Source organism: Ixodes scapularis, unplaced genomic scaffold (genome assembly GCF_016920785.2).
Source record: "Ixodes scapularis isolate PalLabHiFi unplaced genomic scaffold, ASM1692078v2 PGA_scaffold2__306_contigs__length_199485367, whole genome shotgun sequence".
In the NCBI taxonomy this organism is placed as follows: Eukaryota; Metazoa; Arthropoda; class Arachnida; order Ixodida; family Ixodidae; genus Ixodes; species Ixodes scapularis.
Window position 1 is genome coordinate 73,072,196 of NW_024609857.1, and position 18,391 is coordinate 73,090,586.

The following is an 18,391-nucleotide window of genomic DNA, read 5'->3' on the forward strand; positions in this document are numbered from 1 at the left end:
AGAGCCTCATAAAAGGCCGCTCTATACTTTTGATGACTTAATAATGCCATGGCTTTCCTCTACAGACTCGCCCACGTTAATGGCGCTGCACCGTACAAAAAAAAAAAAAAAAACACTGTCAAAACATTCCAAGCTTTGTGCAATTTGTACAGAGTCCCCACACTCCTAATTCCAATAAATTCTAATGTGTTTTAAAGTTTCTTAGTTCATCAATCACTAAAGCGTGTAATCCAGGGATTGGAAGGTTTAGTTATTCCTTAAATCCCCTTTTCGAGAGAACCAATAAATTATAAAATCCCGGCGGCGAGCATCAACTTCGTACATCCGAGGCAGTTTCTAGACGGAAGGCCATTGAAGATGGGAATTCCCTCTCTGAATCAATTGTACTTTAAACTAAGCAGAACACATTCAGTCATTTCGCAAGGCACAATTAATGGTTTTCATTAATCACATTGTGTTTTTTTTTATATTTTGTGCAAAACGCGTATTATGTTTATAATAAAGGGAATTGTTATTCGGAAAATGTTACTGTTTAATCCTGTTTAATAAATCCCCCCTCATGTAATCCACTTCATTTCAAGCGCCTTTGGGGAATAACAAGCTGAGCAGATATGAACAGCTCGCAAGAATTCGCAGCTTACACCAGAGAGTTTAAAAAGTAGGCATCGATCCTTGGTTTGGCGCCTCTGGGGCCTCAGAGTGTCTTGACGGTGATTCTGGGTAACCATTTCCTGTATTCGTAATGACGCGGGCTTTGTTCTGCTAGTATAGAATATCTATCTTGCTTTCACCGACTCCAAATACCGGCCTCGCTTCGTAGTCACTCCCGACAGCTCGAATGAAGAGGCGAAACGCCCAAATTCATCCGACGCCTCCAAAGAAAACACGAGGCACTTTAGTTCTGGCGCCCACATCTTGTGAGGTCACTAATTTATTTATTTATTTATTTATTTATTTATTTATTTATTTATTTATTTATTTATTTATTTATCTTAATTATCATCAGGGCCCATGGGGCATTAAAGAGGGAGTGGGTACATGGAGTAAAAACATTAACGGTAGTACAATATGCAGTAAAAATACGGACATTAAACAAGTGCATGATCCGAAAAAATATTCGGTTATGGCGGATTTAAAGAATGACGCATTTTCAATGGAGTCAATGAAAGGTGAAAGCCGGGTTCACTCTGAGCTGGTTTTGGGGACGACAGAATAAAAAAACAGCATATTTCTGCTGCAATAAGGAATGTCAACTTTGAACGGGTGATCCATGCGGAATGAAAAATAATGAAGGCTGCGAAATAAGTTCTTGTTTAAAAGATACGTTATGAAAGGAAGTGTTGTGAAAGAGAGAGAGATCCGAAGTTTGAAGACAAGAAGAAACTGTGCGGGAATATTTGAGCGATGCTGCGTTAGTAGTAGCCAGTGCTTGTTCCGTTCTTGGTCTATACTTGCTTGTGCGCGTGTAAATAGAGTGCAGTGGACGTCTTGCCTGCATATTCTTGCTTGTTCCTCCTCGAACCGTTTTAGCAATGATATGCTCCAAAAAGTAACTTCTGCTTTGTTCATATCATAGGCATACTTTTACTTTTAATTTTTTTCTCAATAGAACTCGTGGTATAAACTATATTCCTAATAACATTTTCTTCCACTCCTGAAAAACTTGATTTACCAACCCTAGAAGAGTGAAATGTGCTTCCATTTGACCTATCTCATCTGTCATCCTTATGAGGTGCCATCTTTTTCCGTATCGGCCCATATCCGACCCCTCTATTTTGAAACGCGTATGTGTCCTTTCCCTCATTCTGCTTCTCGGCCGGCTGCCGACAGACAATTTTTAGCCGTTTACTCGATTCCATTCTTCCAGACTCGTGACGTCTTAGTGCACAATGACCGCCGCCGCTTTCGAAATTGCTCCCTTTTCAAAAACCTTAAAGAAAAAATCGTATCTGACACGTTTTTTTTCTAAATCACAGCATTGATAACCGCAGCACGTCTCGTTTCTTTTATTTTTCTGTGTGTGTGTGTTTTACTACAATATCTTTTATAGATCCCCTTTTTACGTCCTCTACGATGCTCTCCATCCTCTCTCTTCTTCTCTCTTTCTTTCTCTCTCTGACACACAGTCGCGTACGCCTGTCTTCTTGAACTCTACCATAGCCTCCTCTCTACGAAGAAGAAAAGAGGCAAGGCCGTCCAGAAAAGGCAGCCGCAGCAGAAATCGAAGCACAAACCTCTCGTCTTTGTCTCTTCTGTGCTAGTTTTTTTTTTCTCTGTGTGTGTGTGTGTGTTTTTTTTTTGCGTACATTTTTTTTATTTTCATCAGCACGACCTGCTCACCCTTCCGACGAAAAGCCCCTTCCTGACAGCCCTTGGCGAACGGACACAGTCGATGACTGCACACTTTCCACAGCGTCCGTCCTTTATATTCCCCATAATAAGAGGGGCTTTGTACACCCCCTCCCCTTTTTTCTCATACTTCTTTTTTTTTTCCCCAAAGGGGCGCCAGCTTTGTCGCCAACCGAGGCGCCTCAGACACGATAGATCGTTTAATCCGTTCCATCCGACCGACCGCATTCCGAGCTCACAGTCCCTCGACGAAGGAGTCGTCGTCCCTCTACTCTGTTCTCGCCTAAGCTGACAGTGCGCTGGAAGGAACGGGCTCGCAGGAGCAGTCATACCTTCCACCACGTGAACGCGTATCCCACCCATACGCGCGCGTAGGAAGTGCGGCACCAGGTGATCAAAGGGTTGACTGGTACGAAGAGCGCGTAGCTCCCACCGCACTGCCAGCTTAGGAGTGAATAGAACACAGCGCGTCGCGGGGGGGGGGGGGGGGGGGGGGGGATGATAATAGGGTTTTTTTTTTTACGTTTCCTTTCGTCCCTCAGCGCGCTTGCTCATTTTGGGAGGTGGCAGCTTTGAACGAGTCGACCGGCCGTGACGCTAAGTCGAGCCATCTCAACCTGAAGCTGGCATCTCAATGAATTGGTGAAATCTCGCGGGCAGACGAGAAAGGCCGAGAACTCCGACTATCGATCAGGGATTAGGGAGGGCCAACGGTGCATAGTTTAGATTCAGGGAGGGTAGTGAACGAGGGTTTTAGTATCGCGGTTGTTAGCGACGAGGGCTACTTCATGCGATGGTTCGGGAGCCTAATTGCACCGGAGTTTCTTGGTGATCAACGGAGGTGCATACGGCCCCCTTATTAGCGGGATCAAACTAGGTGACCGTCTTAGTCTTAGGTGTTTGGGTCTCCAAGAATACGAAAAATCATTGCTTGCTTTTCTTTTGTTTTAGAGCGCAGCTCTTAGGGGCCCGTTTCCGGCTTGAGCGGCGTCGCCGTCGGCGTCGGCGTCGCCGTCGCCGTCGCCGTCGGCGTCGGCGTAACCGCGCGGTGCATCATGGGAAATGTCCCATAATGCACCGCGCGAGCCCCCCACCAAGGTCACGTGACCTCGTGGGGGGTCACGTGACCCCCCGAAGTCACGTGGCCCCCTCCTCGAGGTCACGTGACCCCCGCCGATGTCGCGTGACCCCCCGATGACGTCATCGTCACTGATGACGTCACCGGCATCCACATCGTCATCGTCATCATCACTGATGACGTCACCGGCATCCACATCGTCATCGTCATCATCACTGATGACGTCACCGGCATCCACATCGTCATCGTCATCACTGATGACGTCACCGGCATCCGCATCGTCATCGTCATCATCACTGATGACGTCACCGGCATCCACATCGTCATCGTCATCATCACTGATGACGTCACCGGCATCCACATCGTCATCGTCATCATCACTGATGACGTCACCGGCATCCGCATCGTCATCGTCATCATCACTGATGACGTCACCGGCATCCACATCGTCATCGTCATCATCACTGATGACGTCACCGGCATCCACATCGTCATCGTCATCATCACTGATGACGTCACCGGCATCCACATCGTCATCGTCATCATCACTGATGACGTCACCGACATCCGCATTGTCATCGTCATCATCACTGATGACGTCATCAGTGACGTCACTGATGTCGTCACCGGCATCCGCATCGTCATCGTCATCATCACTGATGACGTCATCAGCGACGTCACTGATGACGTCACCGACATTCGCATCGTCATCGTCATCATCACTGGTGAAGTCATCAGTGACGTCACTAATGACGTCATCGGTACCCGCATCGTCATCGTCACTGATGACGTCATCAGTGACGTCAGTGATGACATCATCGGCATTGGGGTCACGTGACCCCCAAGGTAACGTGACCCCCCCCCTGGTTAGTTTAACCCCCCCCCCCAGTGCCCTTCCCTCCTCCTCCTCAAGAGCTGCGCTCTAATTCGGCGTTACAGGGAGTTGTAAGCGGCTTTCATTTTTTTTTGTCTACCAGCACTCTCTATTATTGCGAGTTTATTCATGCAAAATTGCATTCTCACGGGAGCTAAGCCAGATATCACTGGCGTTGGTTGTCTGAGTCGCGTTGCACAGAGGAAAGTGCTAGAATTTGCCAGCTGTTAAAAAAGTTCCGGCAACAACAAGAACAGGCAAGAGAAAGGACGCCGCAACGCTTTGAAAACACTACGCCGGCAACAGAAAGCTTTTTTTTTTTTTTATTGATAACAAGGAGTTAGAAAGAGTAGAAACCCGAAGACGTTAGGACGCCTTGCAAAGACACGGCGTCACTGTGCAAAGACTCAGCGACTCTGCAAATATATGGTCGTGCCAGGAAGACTAAGATTGGCTGTCTGCATCATCTGCGTTTTAATAATAATATTAATAGTAATAAACTTTATTTCCATTTCCAATTACAGGGTTATATGCGAAAAGTTTCGCATATGACGGTTTGATAAATGAATCAAAATGCTGCCGCAATATTTTTAAGCTTGGTGGTCGAGTTTTTAGCAGAAAATATGCATGCATGATAATATGCATTTCTGGTAGATATTGTGTATAAATAAATAAATATATAAATACGGTATAGCAGGGACGGGCAGTATCAGTATACGAATGTATCGCGATAGTATTGCAGTATTACATTATGTATTAATTATGTATTTATATTTATGTATCCCGGTACACTTTTTCAGCTCTATTTTGTATTTCTCTACCGAAATACATTTTCCCTTCTATTCCTGGTATCTCTATACTATTAGGGTCGATATATTTGGCTACAATTTAAAATAATGTTCAGCCTCCTCACAGAAGGTGAAGACAAATTTCGTCCGGCACGTTTTGTGTCTCTGACCCTAAATGAAAATGTTTATTAACTTTTGTTAAATGAAGACGCGGGTTCTTTATTCTCCAAAAGTTAACAAATATTTCCCTCACTTCACGGGATCGACCATTCCTGAAAATGCCAAAAGTTGAAGGCTCTGTCGGTGCGTCCAACTAAGAGATAGAAGAATACGGGTTCACTCAACTTCATTCCATAGAAACGTTGTAAGGTCACCGTGGAAAGAAGCACCCGGATTGGACATAATTATTGTGAATTTTTGGGGTTATTTGGGAGGACACAAAACTGATTTAAAGGAACCTGGTATTTGTTCTCAGAAGGTTAAGACATGCTAAAGTAAAACCGCGCTCCAGCAATGGTTAAAACATTACTTGCTTCCCTATACTTCTAGAAATGCAAGATGTTAATCCTGCAATAAATTGAATCCGAGAAAAAAGAACAGCAAAAAATAACATCAAAATCAAACTTCAAGCTGCATCTGGCAGTGAGTACTAGATTGCTAGTTTAAAAAGAAAACCTCGTATCCTTGATCATGCTTCTTTTTTGTCCTTCTTATACACTAAGGGGTGCTCCAAAAGATCTACAATAATGTTTTTATAACAAAGTATTTCAACGTCTGTATTTCTGCCCAACAAAATGTATTCCGGTATTTTCACTTCCAAATATTTTTGAGAGTATTTTTGCTCAGCCCTGCAAGAGGGGCATCTGTCGTCTTGTTTGTCCCCTCTTCTGAATAAGATGTATCTTCTCCAGCACCTTTAAGGTGCATTAGCCATAACTTTAAAAAGTTTGCATCTCCTCACCTGTAGAGTTTTTTTTTTTATTGTTATTATTATTTGGCGCATTTACAAAATACCCCGCCTTGTCTCCTGCCTTTAAGGTGTGCGGGCTTCAGTGGCGTATTTCCGTAAATTAGTTCGAAAAACAACTGATCATGAAATAAAACTAGGATTTGCGCCATTGCGGGTGGTGAGATGGTCAGTTCATTTAATAGCACGCCTATGTCGGCATCTGGTAACATCGCTAGCAAGGTGACACCTCCACGTTAAGAATGCAAAAACAAGTTTATCTTCACTCTAAAAAATCTTGTACGTATATTTGACCGCACAGCACTTGGGATAGCCAATCGCTGCAATCTACGAAGGTAACTGGGTGAATGCCGAGGATGAAAATATTTTTACACTTATAAAAACGCGTTTGCTCCTCTGTCGTACTGAGCATGAGGCTGCGCTGTGGAACTCAACTTGGCATTTTACGTGCCTGCGTTATGCTCAGTATTAGAACGCACACTATTTTCATATGCCGTAATATCCCGACAGTATAATAAGCGAAAGATAACCCACTCTTTTGTTTCACATGATATGCTATATTTTTCAAGAACACCGAAAGACAGCCCACTTCTAGTAATTGCCGTGCCCTGGGTAATGGTGACCACGGCCGAAATGGGGTTATACTTCGCTTCAGCTTCAGTCCAGACGCAGACGACGCTACGAGGTAATGCAGAGAGCAAATCGTCTGCTTCTCGCACAGGGGTTGCGTTTACGTCAGAACGACGCCGAGCTTTGATTGGCTTAGATTGGAAGAATAGTGGGTAGACTCCAATACTAGATGCCTCGAAGTCTACCCACTATTTTCTTTCAATCAGCCAATAAAACCCTGGCGTTCTGACATCATCGCAAATCCTGTGCGAGAGCAGACGAACTTGCGGTTCCCATGGGCCAATTTATGCGACATAACAGGTCATACGCGACATAAAAGAGGCACCTCCGCTAGCGTCTGAGATACGCGACCACTGAATTCTGACGTCAAGCAGCGTCCTAGCCAGCGCCCCATCGTGCACAATCTACAGGCATAAACTAGCGTCTCCCAGCGTCCTTCCGCATCTATCCACGGGCACCTACGGAAGGTTTGAAAGAAAGCAACGCGACAAAAACGCGGCCTAAAAATATTCTTTTTTTTTTTTCGGCAGGGGCGCTGCTTGAAACTTGACAGCTACAGGTCAACGGGACTAATCTATATAGCAGCGTTAAAAGCGCGTGTCACTAGGCATTCTACGTTTATAATTGGTTAAGCAATGATATTTCAAGAGCCCCTTAGGGTAGTAGTAGAAAAAATGAAATTAAATAAAACAAGTGAATGAATATGACGACCACCACGATGGTGCACTTTTGACGCTTTCTGATTGGTACCACACACTAAAAAAAGTTTGTGCTTCTACTTTCGCGCACAATCCTCGGAGAGCCAATCAGCGCGACTCGTGAAGGCAGCTCAGCGAATGACGATGCCGAAACATATGTCTAGACCAAAAAATGCAGTCTGAGTTGTGACATTAAGCAATGCGAAACGTCACGCTTGCATTGCTTAATGTCACAACTCAGACTGCGTTTTTTGGTCTAAACATATGTTTCGGCATTGTCACTCGCTGAGCTGCCTCGGTAAGTTGCGGTGATTGGCTCTCCGAGTGTCGTGCGGGAAAACAGACGCACGGGCTTTTTTTAGAGTGCATCTGCTCGTAGCGTCGGCTGCGTCTGGACTTAAGGTGAAACGAAGTACAGTCAGCTACGGCGGGAGATCCGCAATAACTGTCAATAGGAACGAATAGTCGTCTACATGCGCCACTGCCCCTCAATGTGGAGAAAAAAATGTTTGGCAGGTCACAGAACGCAAAATTAGCCTTTTTTTAAAAACTTTTTCCGCTCGCACTCTCAAAGATAGCCCGCTCCTCGTATTCACCCGATCTGCTCTCGCCTTTCGGCGAGGCCATCTCGCGGCGTAGTACGGCAGGTATGCGCATATTTCCAGCCTCGTCGCTCGCCAAGCTCTATGGATTGCTGCGATTGGCTGTCCCAATGGCTTCGCGAGAACGTATAGAGGCACCATATGGTCGCCGACAGTTTGAGAAACGTGAGGCGCGTCTTCGCTATCTCCACGCTCCTTGCTCGCTGATTGGTTCTTCGGAGCTCGTACCCGCGAATGCCGCAACGGCACTGGCTCTGTGGGCGATAATGAGATGCTCTAAACTCGCCGCACTCTGCGCTTCCTAAACCGTCAGTGACTCTAGATTCCTTAAAGCATGGAGGAAGGAAGCTTCTGTAGGCGACCTGACGCCACCACAAGTGAAGCCAGAAGCGTAGAGGATCACGCCCCCAACTATGACCAAAAGCACAGCTGTTTTGGTTACCCTCAGGGGACACCCGAGGGTGACCAGAACAGTCATGGTTTGGCTGCTTTGGTTGTCGTTGGTGGGCGTGTCCCTCCACACTTCTGACTTCACCTCTGGTGGTGTCATGTCACCTCCAGAAGCTCCATACCTCCATGCATTAAAGCGACGCGTGCCCAAAGATATATCAATGCGACTGTTTAAAATTCGCAGAACATAAAGGGGTCCCACCGAGTCGTTAACATGTCTTACCATTACGTTTTGTTTGATAAAAAAACGCGTAAAAACCGAACAAATAAAATTGCTTTTTTTCTTACATATTTTTCAGGCACAGCAAGTTGGGATGCTCACGGAATACCACAACTACATCGCAACGTCCCTGGTAAGCCAAGCCGATTTTTTTGTTGCGCTGTCAAGATTATTTTAAAAACAAAAGGTGCTTAAGACACTTTTTTTTTCTCTCTCTCAGATTCGAACGAACTGTGAAGGTTTAAATGCAGCTACCTTAAAAACTACGCGTGTGAGGTTATATTTCGACTTCACTAGCAAGAGCGGCGTTGTTACTATTTAAATTATTTTTCCTAGTTCGGCCCGTCACCCCTTGCCGCGCGCAGAATAGCAGGAAAGCAAAAGGGAAAACTAGAGCCGTAGATGTAGAGAGTTTGATTATTTTTTGGTAAAAATAGGGCTAAAATATGGAAACGTCATTGGCCTAAATTGTTTCAATGAATGTTCCAACTGGCCCATCAAAACACATTTTTGTTTGAATTACCTTGGGCGCGATGATTGACGGCTCTTGTGATGAACCAGAAGCCACAAATATTCTCCTAGCGAGGCAGTAAGCTTGACAAGTATTTCTAGGTAAGGATGTCTTCAATTATTTAATTTCAGCACACTATAGTTGAGATTTATGACTCTTCATAACTGAAAGGGAAACGCACGTGATGTTGTGGTCACTGCGACATTCAAAACGCACTTAATTGTTTATTTCATTGCACTCCGCGGTCGCGGCCGCTGCCGCGGCCGCTACCGCGGCCACGGCGGAATGGACGCTAGAAACTGCGGATTTGGCTCCGTGAGAGTTTTGACCCAAACCCCGAACGCGCACCCCACATTAGCAGCTTCGCCTCATGTTTCAGAAAATTAGTCTTGTCAGTGTCACCTTTCTTGGCTCAGCAAGCGCACTCAGCACCTTGAAACCCCCCTTTGCCACCGATATCTTAGAATTATACATTCAAGTATTTTCAGTCTCATTCAGAAACCAAAAAAGATTCTAGATACACCTGATCACTTCTTATAAGTTGTGAATGCGAAAGCATGAATGTCGTTCTTGCGCGCGCTCTCGTGAAATGACCGCGCCGCGCTGACATCGGCCGTGCTGCACTGTGTAGTCTGCCCGAGCATGGCTTTGGGGCCCCGCCGCCAGCCGATTCCTTTTACCGGCGAGCTGGCGGCGCGGGCCCGCAGCGCCATGAGGTGGCGCTCTTGAAACTGACACGCGGTGGCCAATGGGAGCATCGTTCCTTGAAACTATGACGCGCGCTAGCCAATTGTAGCTATCAGATTTCGGCTTCACTTAGCTTTCTTTTTTGGTGAGGTCAATTTAGCTGCCGTTTTGCGTTGCTTTTTGCGCGGCTTCAAAGCTCATGACGTCGGCTCGCTTCATGGGACAGTAAATGCTTTCGCAGTACAAATCCTTCAAGGTCATCCCAGCTCATTCTTTCTTCTTAAGCTCATCACAGAAGGAATACGCGGCGCTGGCGTCGGCGACGCTTTCGCCGCTCCACCCCGGCTCCCGCCGGCTCCTCCCCATGACCAGACTGTCAATATATACGGCTCTGGGGAAAACTAGCGAACGTGACGTCATCGGCTGTGTCAGATGTCCCTTGAAGTCCTGTAAGCCTCCTCGCAGACGCCGTCGATGATGTCACGACACAGTTGAAAAACTACAGGTGAGAAAGAAATTACAGGTGGCAGATAGGCTCACTACATTTCCTGCGGTAATCGCTGCACGTCTCTTCAAAGAAGCGCTTAACCTCTACTTTTGCCCATCGTCATGAGGGGATGATATTCAGTTCAGGACACAAAAACTGTCGAAAGCCGCCCTTAACTTTTTTATTGTGATACATTAAAAGGTGTATCGAACCCAGGGATCATGGGTTAGATCCAAGTCCCTGCTCATTTCGATCTGGATGAGCATCGTACCGGCGTGCGGTCGTGTATCACTACTGCGTGGTGCACATTAAAGTCCCCAGGCTAGCGGCTGTAAAGCACTGGCTAAATTGCTCATTTGCAGCTGGAAGGCAAGTCGCCCGTTGAGGCAGACAAAGTTCTAGGCTGCATAAACATACACAGAATCCCAATTTTGCTACTACTCCAGATGTTCAGCTTTGTATATTCTGGCCTCTTAGTGCTCCGTAGGTAAGCGCAGTAGAACATTTCAGCTCAATGTGCATGCACCCCATTGCGCCGCGTGTATGCGGAGCGGCAGTAGGCACTCCTTCACATTCGCACCCTCTTCGAAGGACATGACGACCTTAAAGGGGTATTCACACGAGGAAGAAATCCCGGGGATTTCTCCCCGGCACGCGCATCCCACGCCGAAAACGTCAGGCTTTGCGATGTGCAAAAGCCTCGCGTTTTCATCTCGTGATGCGCGCGTGCCGGGGAGAAATCCCCGGGATTTCTCCCTCGTGTGAATACCCCTTAACGTCGTCCTCAGCGTCGTCCTAGAAGTCGTCCTATGACGTCGTCCTTCAGGTAGACCTAGAGGTCGTTCTTTAGGTCGTCTTAGAGGCCCTCCTTGAGGTCGTCCTAGAGGTAGTCCTTGAGATCATCCTAGACGTCATCTTTGGCGTCGTCCTCTAGGACGTTGCCCTTAATTAAGGTCTTCCTAGGGGCGTCCTTGAGGTCACCCTAGAAGTCGTCTTAGAGTTAGTTCTAGGTGTCTTTGACGTCGTCCTCTAGGACGTTGCCCTTAATTAAGGTCTTCCTAGGGGCGTCCTTGAGGTCACCCTAAAAGTCGTCTTAGAGTTAGTTCTAGGTGTCTTTGGCGTCGTCCTCTAGGACGTTGCCCTTAATTAAGGTCTTCCTAGGGGCGTCCTTGAGGTCACCCTAGAAGTCGTCTTAGAGTTAGTTCTAGGTGTCTTTGACGTCGTCCTCTAGGACGTTGCCCTTAATTAAAGTCTTCCTAGGGGCGTCCTTGAGGTCACCCTAGAAGTCGTCTTAAAGTTAGTTCTAGGTGTCTTTGGCGTCGTCCTCTAGGACGTTGCCCTTAATTAAGGTCTTCCTAGGGGCGTCCTTGCGGTCAAACTAGAAGTCGTCTTAGAGTTAGTTCTAGGTGTCTTTGACGTCGTCCTCTAGGACGTTGCCCTTAATTAAGGTCTTCCTAGGGGCGTCCTTGAGGTCACCCTAGAAGTCGTCTTAGAGTTAGTTCTAGGTGTCTTTGACGTCGTCCTCTAGGACGTTGCCCTTAATTAAGGTCTTCCTAGGGGCGTCCTTGAGGTCACCCTAGAAGTCGTCTTAGAGTTAGTTCTAGGTGTCTTTGACGTCGTCCTCTAGGACGTTGCCCTTAATTAAGGTCTTCCTAGGGGCGTCCTTGAGGTCACCCTAGAAGTCGTCTTAGAGTTAGTTCTAGGTGTCTTTGGCGTCGTCCTCTAGGACGTTGCCCTTAATTAAGGTCTTCCTAGGGGCGTCCTTGAGGTCACCCTAGAAGTCGTCTTAGAGTTAGTTCTAGGTGTCTTTGGCGTCGTCCTCTAGGACGTTGCCCTTAATTAAGGTCTTCCTAGGGGCGTCCTAGAGGTCACCCTAGAAGTCGTCTTAGAGTTAGTTCTAGGTGTCTTTGGCGTCGTCCTCTAGGACGTTGCCCTTAATTAAGGTCTTCCTAGGGGCGTCCTTGAGGTCACCCTAGAAGTTGTCTTAGAGTTAGTTCTAGGTGTCATTGACGTCGTCCTCTAGGACGTTGCCCTTAATTAAGGTCTTCCTAGGGGCGTCCTTGAGGTCACCCTAGAAGTCGTCTTAGAGTTAGTTCTAGGTGTCTTTGACGTCGTCCTCTAGGACGTTGCCCTTAATTAAGGTCTTCCTAGGGGCGTCCTTGAGGTCACCCTAGAAGTCGTCTTAGAGTTAGTTCTAGGTGTCTTTGGCGTCGTCCTCTAGGACGTTGCCCTTAATTAAGGTCTTCCTAGGGGCGTCCTTGAGGTCACCCTAGAAGTCGTCTTAGAGTTAGTTCTAGGTGTCTTTGGCGTCGTCCTCTAGGACGTTGCCCTTAATTAAGGTCTTCCTAGGGGCGTCCTTGAGGTCACCCTAGAAGTCGTCTTAGAGTTAGTTCTAGGTGTCTTTGACGTCGTCCTCTAGGACGTTGCCCTTAATTAAGGTCTTCCTAGGGGCGTCCTTGAGGTCACCCTAGAAGTCGTCTTAGAGTTAGTTCTAGGTGTCTTTGACGTCGTCCTCTAGGACGTTGCCCTTAATTAAGGTCTTCCTAGGGGCGTCCTTGAGGTCACCCTAGAAGTCGTCTTAGAGTTAGTTCTAGGTGTCTTTGACGTCGTCCTCTAGGACGTTGCCCTTAATTAAGGTCTTCCTAGGGGCGTCCTTGAGGTCACCCTAGAAGTCGTCTTAGAGTTAGTTCTAGGTGTCTTTGACGTCGTCCTCTAGGACGTTGCCCTTAATTAAGGTCTTCCTAGGGGCGTCCTTGAGGTCACCCTAGAAGTCGTCTTAGAGTTAGTTCTAGGTGTCTTTGGCGTCGTCCTCTAGGACGTTGCCCTTAATTAAGGTCTTCCTAGGGGCGTCCTTGAGGTCACCCTAGAAGTCGTCTTAGAGTTAGTTCTAGGTGTCTTTGGCGTCGTCCTCTAGGACGTTGCCCTTAATTAAGGTCTTCCTAGGGGCGTCCTTGAGGTCACCCTAGAAGTCGTCTTAGAGTTAGTTCTAGGTGTCTTTGGCGTCGTCCTCTAGGACGTTGCCCTTAATTAAGGTCTTCCTAGGGGCGTCCTTGAGGTCACCCTAGAAGTCGTCTTAGAGTTAGTTCTAGGTGTCTTTGACGTCGTCCTCTAGGACGTTGCCCTTAATTAAGGTCTTCCTAGGGGCGTCCTTGAGGTCACCCTAGAAGTCGTCTTAGAGTTAGTTCTAGGTGTCTTTGGCGTCGTCCTCTAGGACGTTGCCCTTAATTAAGGTCTTCCTAGGGGCGTCCTTGAGGTCACCCTAGAAGTCGTCTTAGAGTTAATTCTAGGTGTCTTTGGCGTCCTCTAGGACGTTGCCCTTAATTAAGGTCTTCCTAGGGGCGTCCTTGAGGTCACCCTAGAAGTCGTCTTAGAGTTAGTTCTAGGTGTCTTTGACGTCGTCCTCTAGGACGTTGCCCTTAATTAAGGTCTTCCTAGGGGCGTCTTTGAGGTCACCCCAGAAGTCGTCTTAGAGTTAGTTCTAGGTGTCTTTGACGTCGTCCTCTAGGACGTTGCCCTTAATTAAGGTCTTCCTAGGGGCGTCCTTGAGGTCACGCTAGAAGTCGTCTTAGAGTTAGTTCTAGGTGTCTTTGGCGTCGTCCTCTAGGACGTTACCCTTAATTAAGGTCTTCCTAGGGGCGTCCTTGAGGTCACCCTAGAAGTCGTCTTAGAGTTAGTTCTAGGTGTCTTTGGCGTCGTCCTCTAGGACGTTGCCCTTAATTAAGGTCTTCCTAGGGGCGTCCTTGAGGTCACCCTAGAAGTCGTCTTAGAGTTAGTTCTAGGTGTCTTTGGCGTCGTCCTCTAGGACGTTGCCCTTAATTAAGGTCTTCCTAGAGGCGTCCTTGAGGTCACCCTAGAAGTCCTCTTAGAGTTAGTTCTAGGTGTCTTTGACGTCGTCCTCTAGGACGTTGCCCTTAATTAAGGTCTTCCTAGGGGCGTCTTTGAGGTCACCCTAGAAGTCGTCTTAGAGTTAGTTCTAGGTGTCTTTGACGTCGTCCTCTAGGACGTTGCCCTTAATTAAGGTCTTCCTAGGGGCGTCCTTGAGGTCACCCTAGAAGTCGTCTTAGAGTTAGTTCTAGGTGTCTTTGGCGTCGTCCTCTAGGACGTTGCCCTTAATTAAGGTCTTCCTAGGGGCGTCCTTGAGGTCACCCTAGAAGTCGTCTTAGAGTTAGTTCTAGGTGTCTTTGGCGTCGTCCTCTAGGACGTTGCCCGTAATTAAGGTCTTCCTAGCGGCGTCCTTGAGGTCACCCTAGAAGTCGTCTTAGAGTTAGTTCTAGGTGTCTTTGGCGTCGTCCTCTAGGACGTTGCCCTTAATTAAGGTCTTCCTAGGGGCGTCCTTGAGGTCACCCTAGAAGTCGTCTTAGAGTTAGTTCTAGGTGTCTTTGACGTCGTCCTCTAGGACGTTGCCCTTAATTAAGGTCTTCCTAGGGGCGTCCTTGAGGTCACCCTAGAAGTCGTCTTAGAGTTAGTTCTAGGTGTCTTTGGCGTCGTCCTCTAGGACGTTGCCCTTAATTAAGGTCTTCCTAGGGGCGTCCTTGAGGTCACCCTAGAAGTCGTCTTAGAGTTAGTTCTAGGTGTCTTTGACGTCGTCCTCTAGGACGTTGCCCTTAATTAAGGTCTTCCTAGGGGCGTCCTTGAGGTCACCCTAGAAGTCGTCTTAGAGTTAGTTCTAGGTGTCTTTGACGTCGTCCTCTAGGACGTTGCCCTTAATTAAGGTCTTCCTAGGGGCGTCCTTGAGGTCACCCTAGAAGTCGTCTTAGAGTTAGTTCTAGGTGTCTTTGGCGTCGTCCTCTAGGACGTTGCCCTTAATTAAGGTCTTCCTAGGGGCGTCCTTGAGGTCACCCTAGAAGTCGTCTTAGAGTTAATTCTAGGTGTCTTTGACGTCGTCCTCTAGGACGTTGCCCTTAATTAAGGTCTTCCTAGGGGCGTCCTTGAGGTCACCCTAGAAGTCGTCTTAGAGTTAGTTCTAGGTGTCTTTGACGTCGTCCTCTAGGACGTTGCCCTTAATTAAGGTCTTCCTAGGGGCGTCCTTGAGGTCACCCCAGAAGTCGTCTTAGAGTTAGTTCTAGGTGTCTTTGACGTCGTCCTCTAGGACGTTGCCCTTAATTAAGGTCTTCCTAGGGGCGTCCTTGAGGTCACGCTAGAAGTCGTCTTAGAGTTAGTTCTAGGTGTCTTTGGCGTCGTCCTCTAGGACGTTACCCTTAATTAAGGTCTTCCTAGGGGCGTCCTTGAGGTCACCCTAGAAGTCGTCTTAGAGTTAGTTCTAGGTGTCTTTGACGTCGTCCTCTAGGACGTTGCCCTTAATTAAGGTCTTCCTAGGGGCGTCCTTGAGGTCACCCTAGAAGTCGTCTTAGAGTTAGTTCTAGGTGTCTTTGGCGTCGTCCTCTAGGACGTTGCCCTTAATTAAGGTCTTCCTAGAGGCGTCCTTGAGGTCACCCTAGAAGTCCTCTTAGAGTTAGTTCTAGCTGTCTTTGACGTCGTCCTCTAGGACGTTGCCCTTAATTAAGGTCTTCCTAGGGGCGTCCTTGAGGTCACCCTAGAAGTCGTCTTAGAGTTAGTTCTAGGTGTCTTTGACGTCGTCCTCTAGGACGTTGCCCTTAATTAAGGTCTTCCTAGGGGCGTCCTTGAGGTCACCCTAGAAGTCGTCTTAGAGTTAGTTCTAGGTGTCTTTGGCGTCGTCCTCTAGGATGTTGCCCTTAATTAAGGTCTTCCTAGGGGCGTCCTTGAGGTCACCCTAGAATTCGTCTTAGAGTTAGTTCTAGGTGTCTTTGGCGTCGTCCTCTAGGACGTTGCCCTTAATTAAGGTCTTCCTAGGGGCGTCCTTGAGGTCACCCTAGAAGTCGTCTTAGAGTTAGTTCTAGGTGTCTTTGACGTCGTCCTCTAGGACGTTGCCCTTAATTAAGGTCTTCCTAGGGGCGTCCTTGAGGTCACCCTAGAAGTCGTCTTAGAGTTAGTTCTAGGTGTCTTTGACGTCGTCCTCTAGGACGTTGCCCTTAATTAAGGTCTTCCTAGGGGCGTCCTTGAGGTCACCCTAGAAGTCGTCTTAGAGTTAGTTCTAGGTGTCTTTGGCGTCGTCCTCTAGGACGTTGCCCTTAATTAAGGTCTTCCTAGGGGCGTCCTTGAGGTCACCCTAGAAGTCGTCTTAGAGTTAATTCTAGGTGTCTTTGACGTCGTCCTCTAGGACGTTGCCCTTAATTAAGGTCTTCCTAGGGGCGTCCTTGAGGTCACCCTAGAAGTCGTCTTAGAGTTAGTTCTAGGTGTCTTTGACGTCGTCCTCTAGGACGTTGCCCTTAATTAAGGTCTTCCTAGGGGCGTCCTTGAGGTCACCCTAGAAGTCGTCTTAGAGTTAGTTCTAGGTGTCTTTGACGTCGTCCTCTAGGACGTTGCCCTTAATTAAGGTCTTCCTAGGGGCGTCCTTGAGGTCACCCTAGAAGTCGTCTTAGAGTTAGTTCTAGGTGTCTTTGGCGTCGTCCTCTAGGACGTTGCCCTTAATTAAGGTCTTCCTAGGGGCGTCCTTGAGGTCACCCTAGAAGTCGTCTTAGAGTTAGTTCTAGGTGTCTTTGACGTCGTCCTCTAGGACGTTGCCCTTAATTAAGGTCTTCCTAGGGGCGTCCTTGAGGTCACCCTAGAAGTCGTCTTAGAGTTAGTTCTAGGTGTCTTTGACGTCGTCCTCTAGGACGTTGCCCTTAATTAAGGTCTTCCTAGGGGCGTCCTTGAGGTCACCCTAGAAGTCGTCTTAGAGTTAGTTCTAGGTGTCTTTGACGTCGTCCTCTAGGACGTTGCCCTTAATTAAGGTCTTCCTAGGGGCGTCCTTGAGGTCACCCTAGAAGTCGTCTTAGAGTTAGTTCTAGGTGTCTGACGTCGTCCTCTAGGACGTTGCCCTTAATTAAGGTCTTCCTAGGGGCGTCCTTGAGGTCACCCTAGAAGTCGTCTTAGAGTTAGTTCTAGGTGTCTTTGACGTCGTCCTCTAGGACGTTGCCCTTAATTAAGGTCTTCCTAGGGGCGTCCTTGAGGTCACCCTAGAAGTCGTCTTAGAGTTAGTTCTAGGTGTCTTTGACGTCGTCCTCTAGGACGTTGCCCTTAATTAAGGTCTTCCTAGGGGCGTCCTTGAGGTCACCCTAGAAGTCGTCTTAGAGTTAGTTCTAGGTGCCTTTGACGTCGTCCTCTAGGACGTTGCCCTTAATTAAGGTCTTCCTAGGGGCGTCCTTGAGGTCACCCTAGAAGTCGTCTTAGAGTTAGTTCTAGGTGTCTTTGACGTCGTCCTCTAGGACGTTGCCCTTAATTAAGGTCTTCCTAGGGGCGTCCTTGAGGTCACCCTAGAAGTCGTCTTAGAGTTAGTTCTAGGTGTCTTTGACGTCGTCCTCTAGGACGTTGCCCTTAATTAAGGTCTTCCTAGGGGCGTCCTTGAGGTCACCCTAGAAGTCGTCTTAGAGTTAGTTCTAGGTGTCTTTGGCGTCGTCCTCTAGGACGTTGCCCTTAATTAAGGTCTTCCTAGGGGCGTCCTTGAGGTCACCCTAGAAGTCGTCTTAGAGTTAGTTCTAGGTGTCTTTGACGTCGTCCTCTAGGACGTTGCCCTTAATTAAGGTCTTCCTAGGGGCGTCCTTGAGGTCACCCTAGAAGTCGTCTTAGAGTTAGTTCTAGGTGTCTTTGACGTCGTCCTCTAGGACGTTGCCCTTAATTAAGGTCTTCCTAGGGGCGTCCTTGAGGTCACCCTAGAAGTCGTCTTAGAGTTCTAGGTGTCTTTGACGTCGTCCTCTAGGACGTTGCCCTTAATTAAGGTCTTCCTAGGGGCGTCCTTGAGGTCACCCTAGAAGTCGTCTTAGAGTTAGTTCTAGGTGTCTTTGGCGTCGTCCTCTAGGACGTTGCCCTTAATTAAGGTCTTCCTAGGGGCGTCCTTGAGGTCACCCTAGAAGTCGTCTTAGAGTTAGTTCTAGGTGTCTTTGGCGTCGTCCTCTAGGACGTTGCCCTTAATTAAGGTCTTCCTAGGGGCGTCCTTGAGGTCACCCTAGAAGTCGTCTTAGAGTTAGTTCTAGGTGTCTTTGGCGTCGTCCTC

At 47.7% G+C, this 18,391-nt stretch overlaps 1 protein-coding gene across 1 annotated transcript in view; it reads left to right on the forward strand.

Annotated features, from left to right (window-relative positions):
* The window catches only part of LOC8024287 (glutamate receptor ionotropic, kainate 2), a 326,542-nt gene that overhangs the window by 96,286 nt on the left and 211,865 nt on the right, over positions 1-18,391 (forward strand). The window contains exon 4 of the mRNA XM_042291446.1: positions 8,736-8,789. Within this exon, the coding sequence (XP_042147380.1) occupies positions 8,736-8,789 (54 nt within the window). The remainder of the gene's footprint in view (positions 1-8,735; positions 8,790-18,391) is intronic.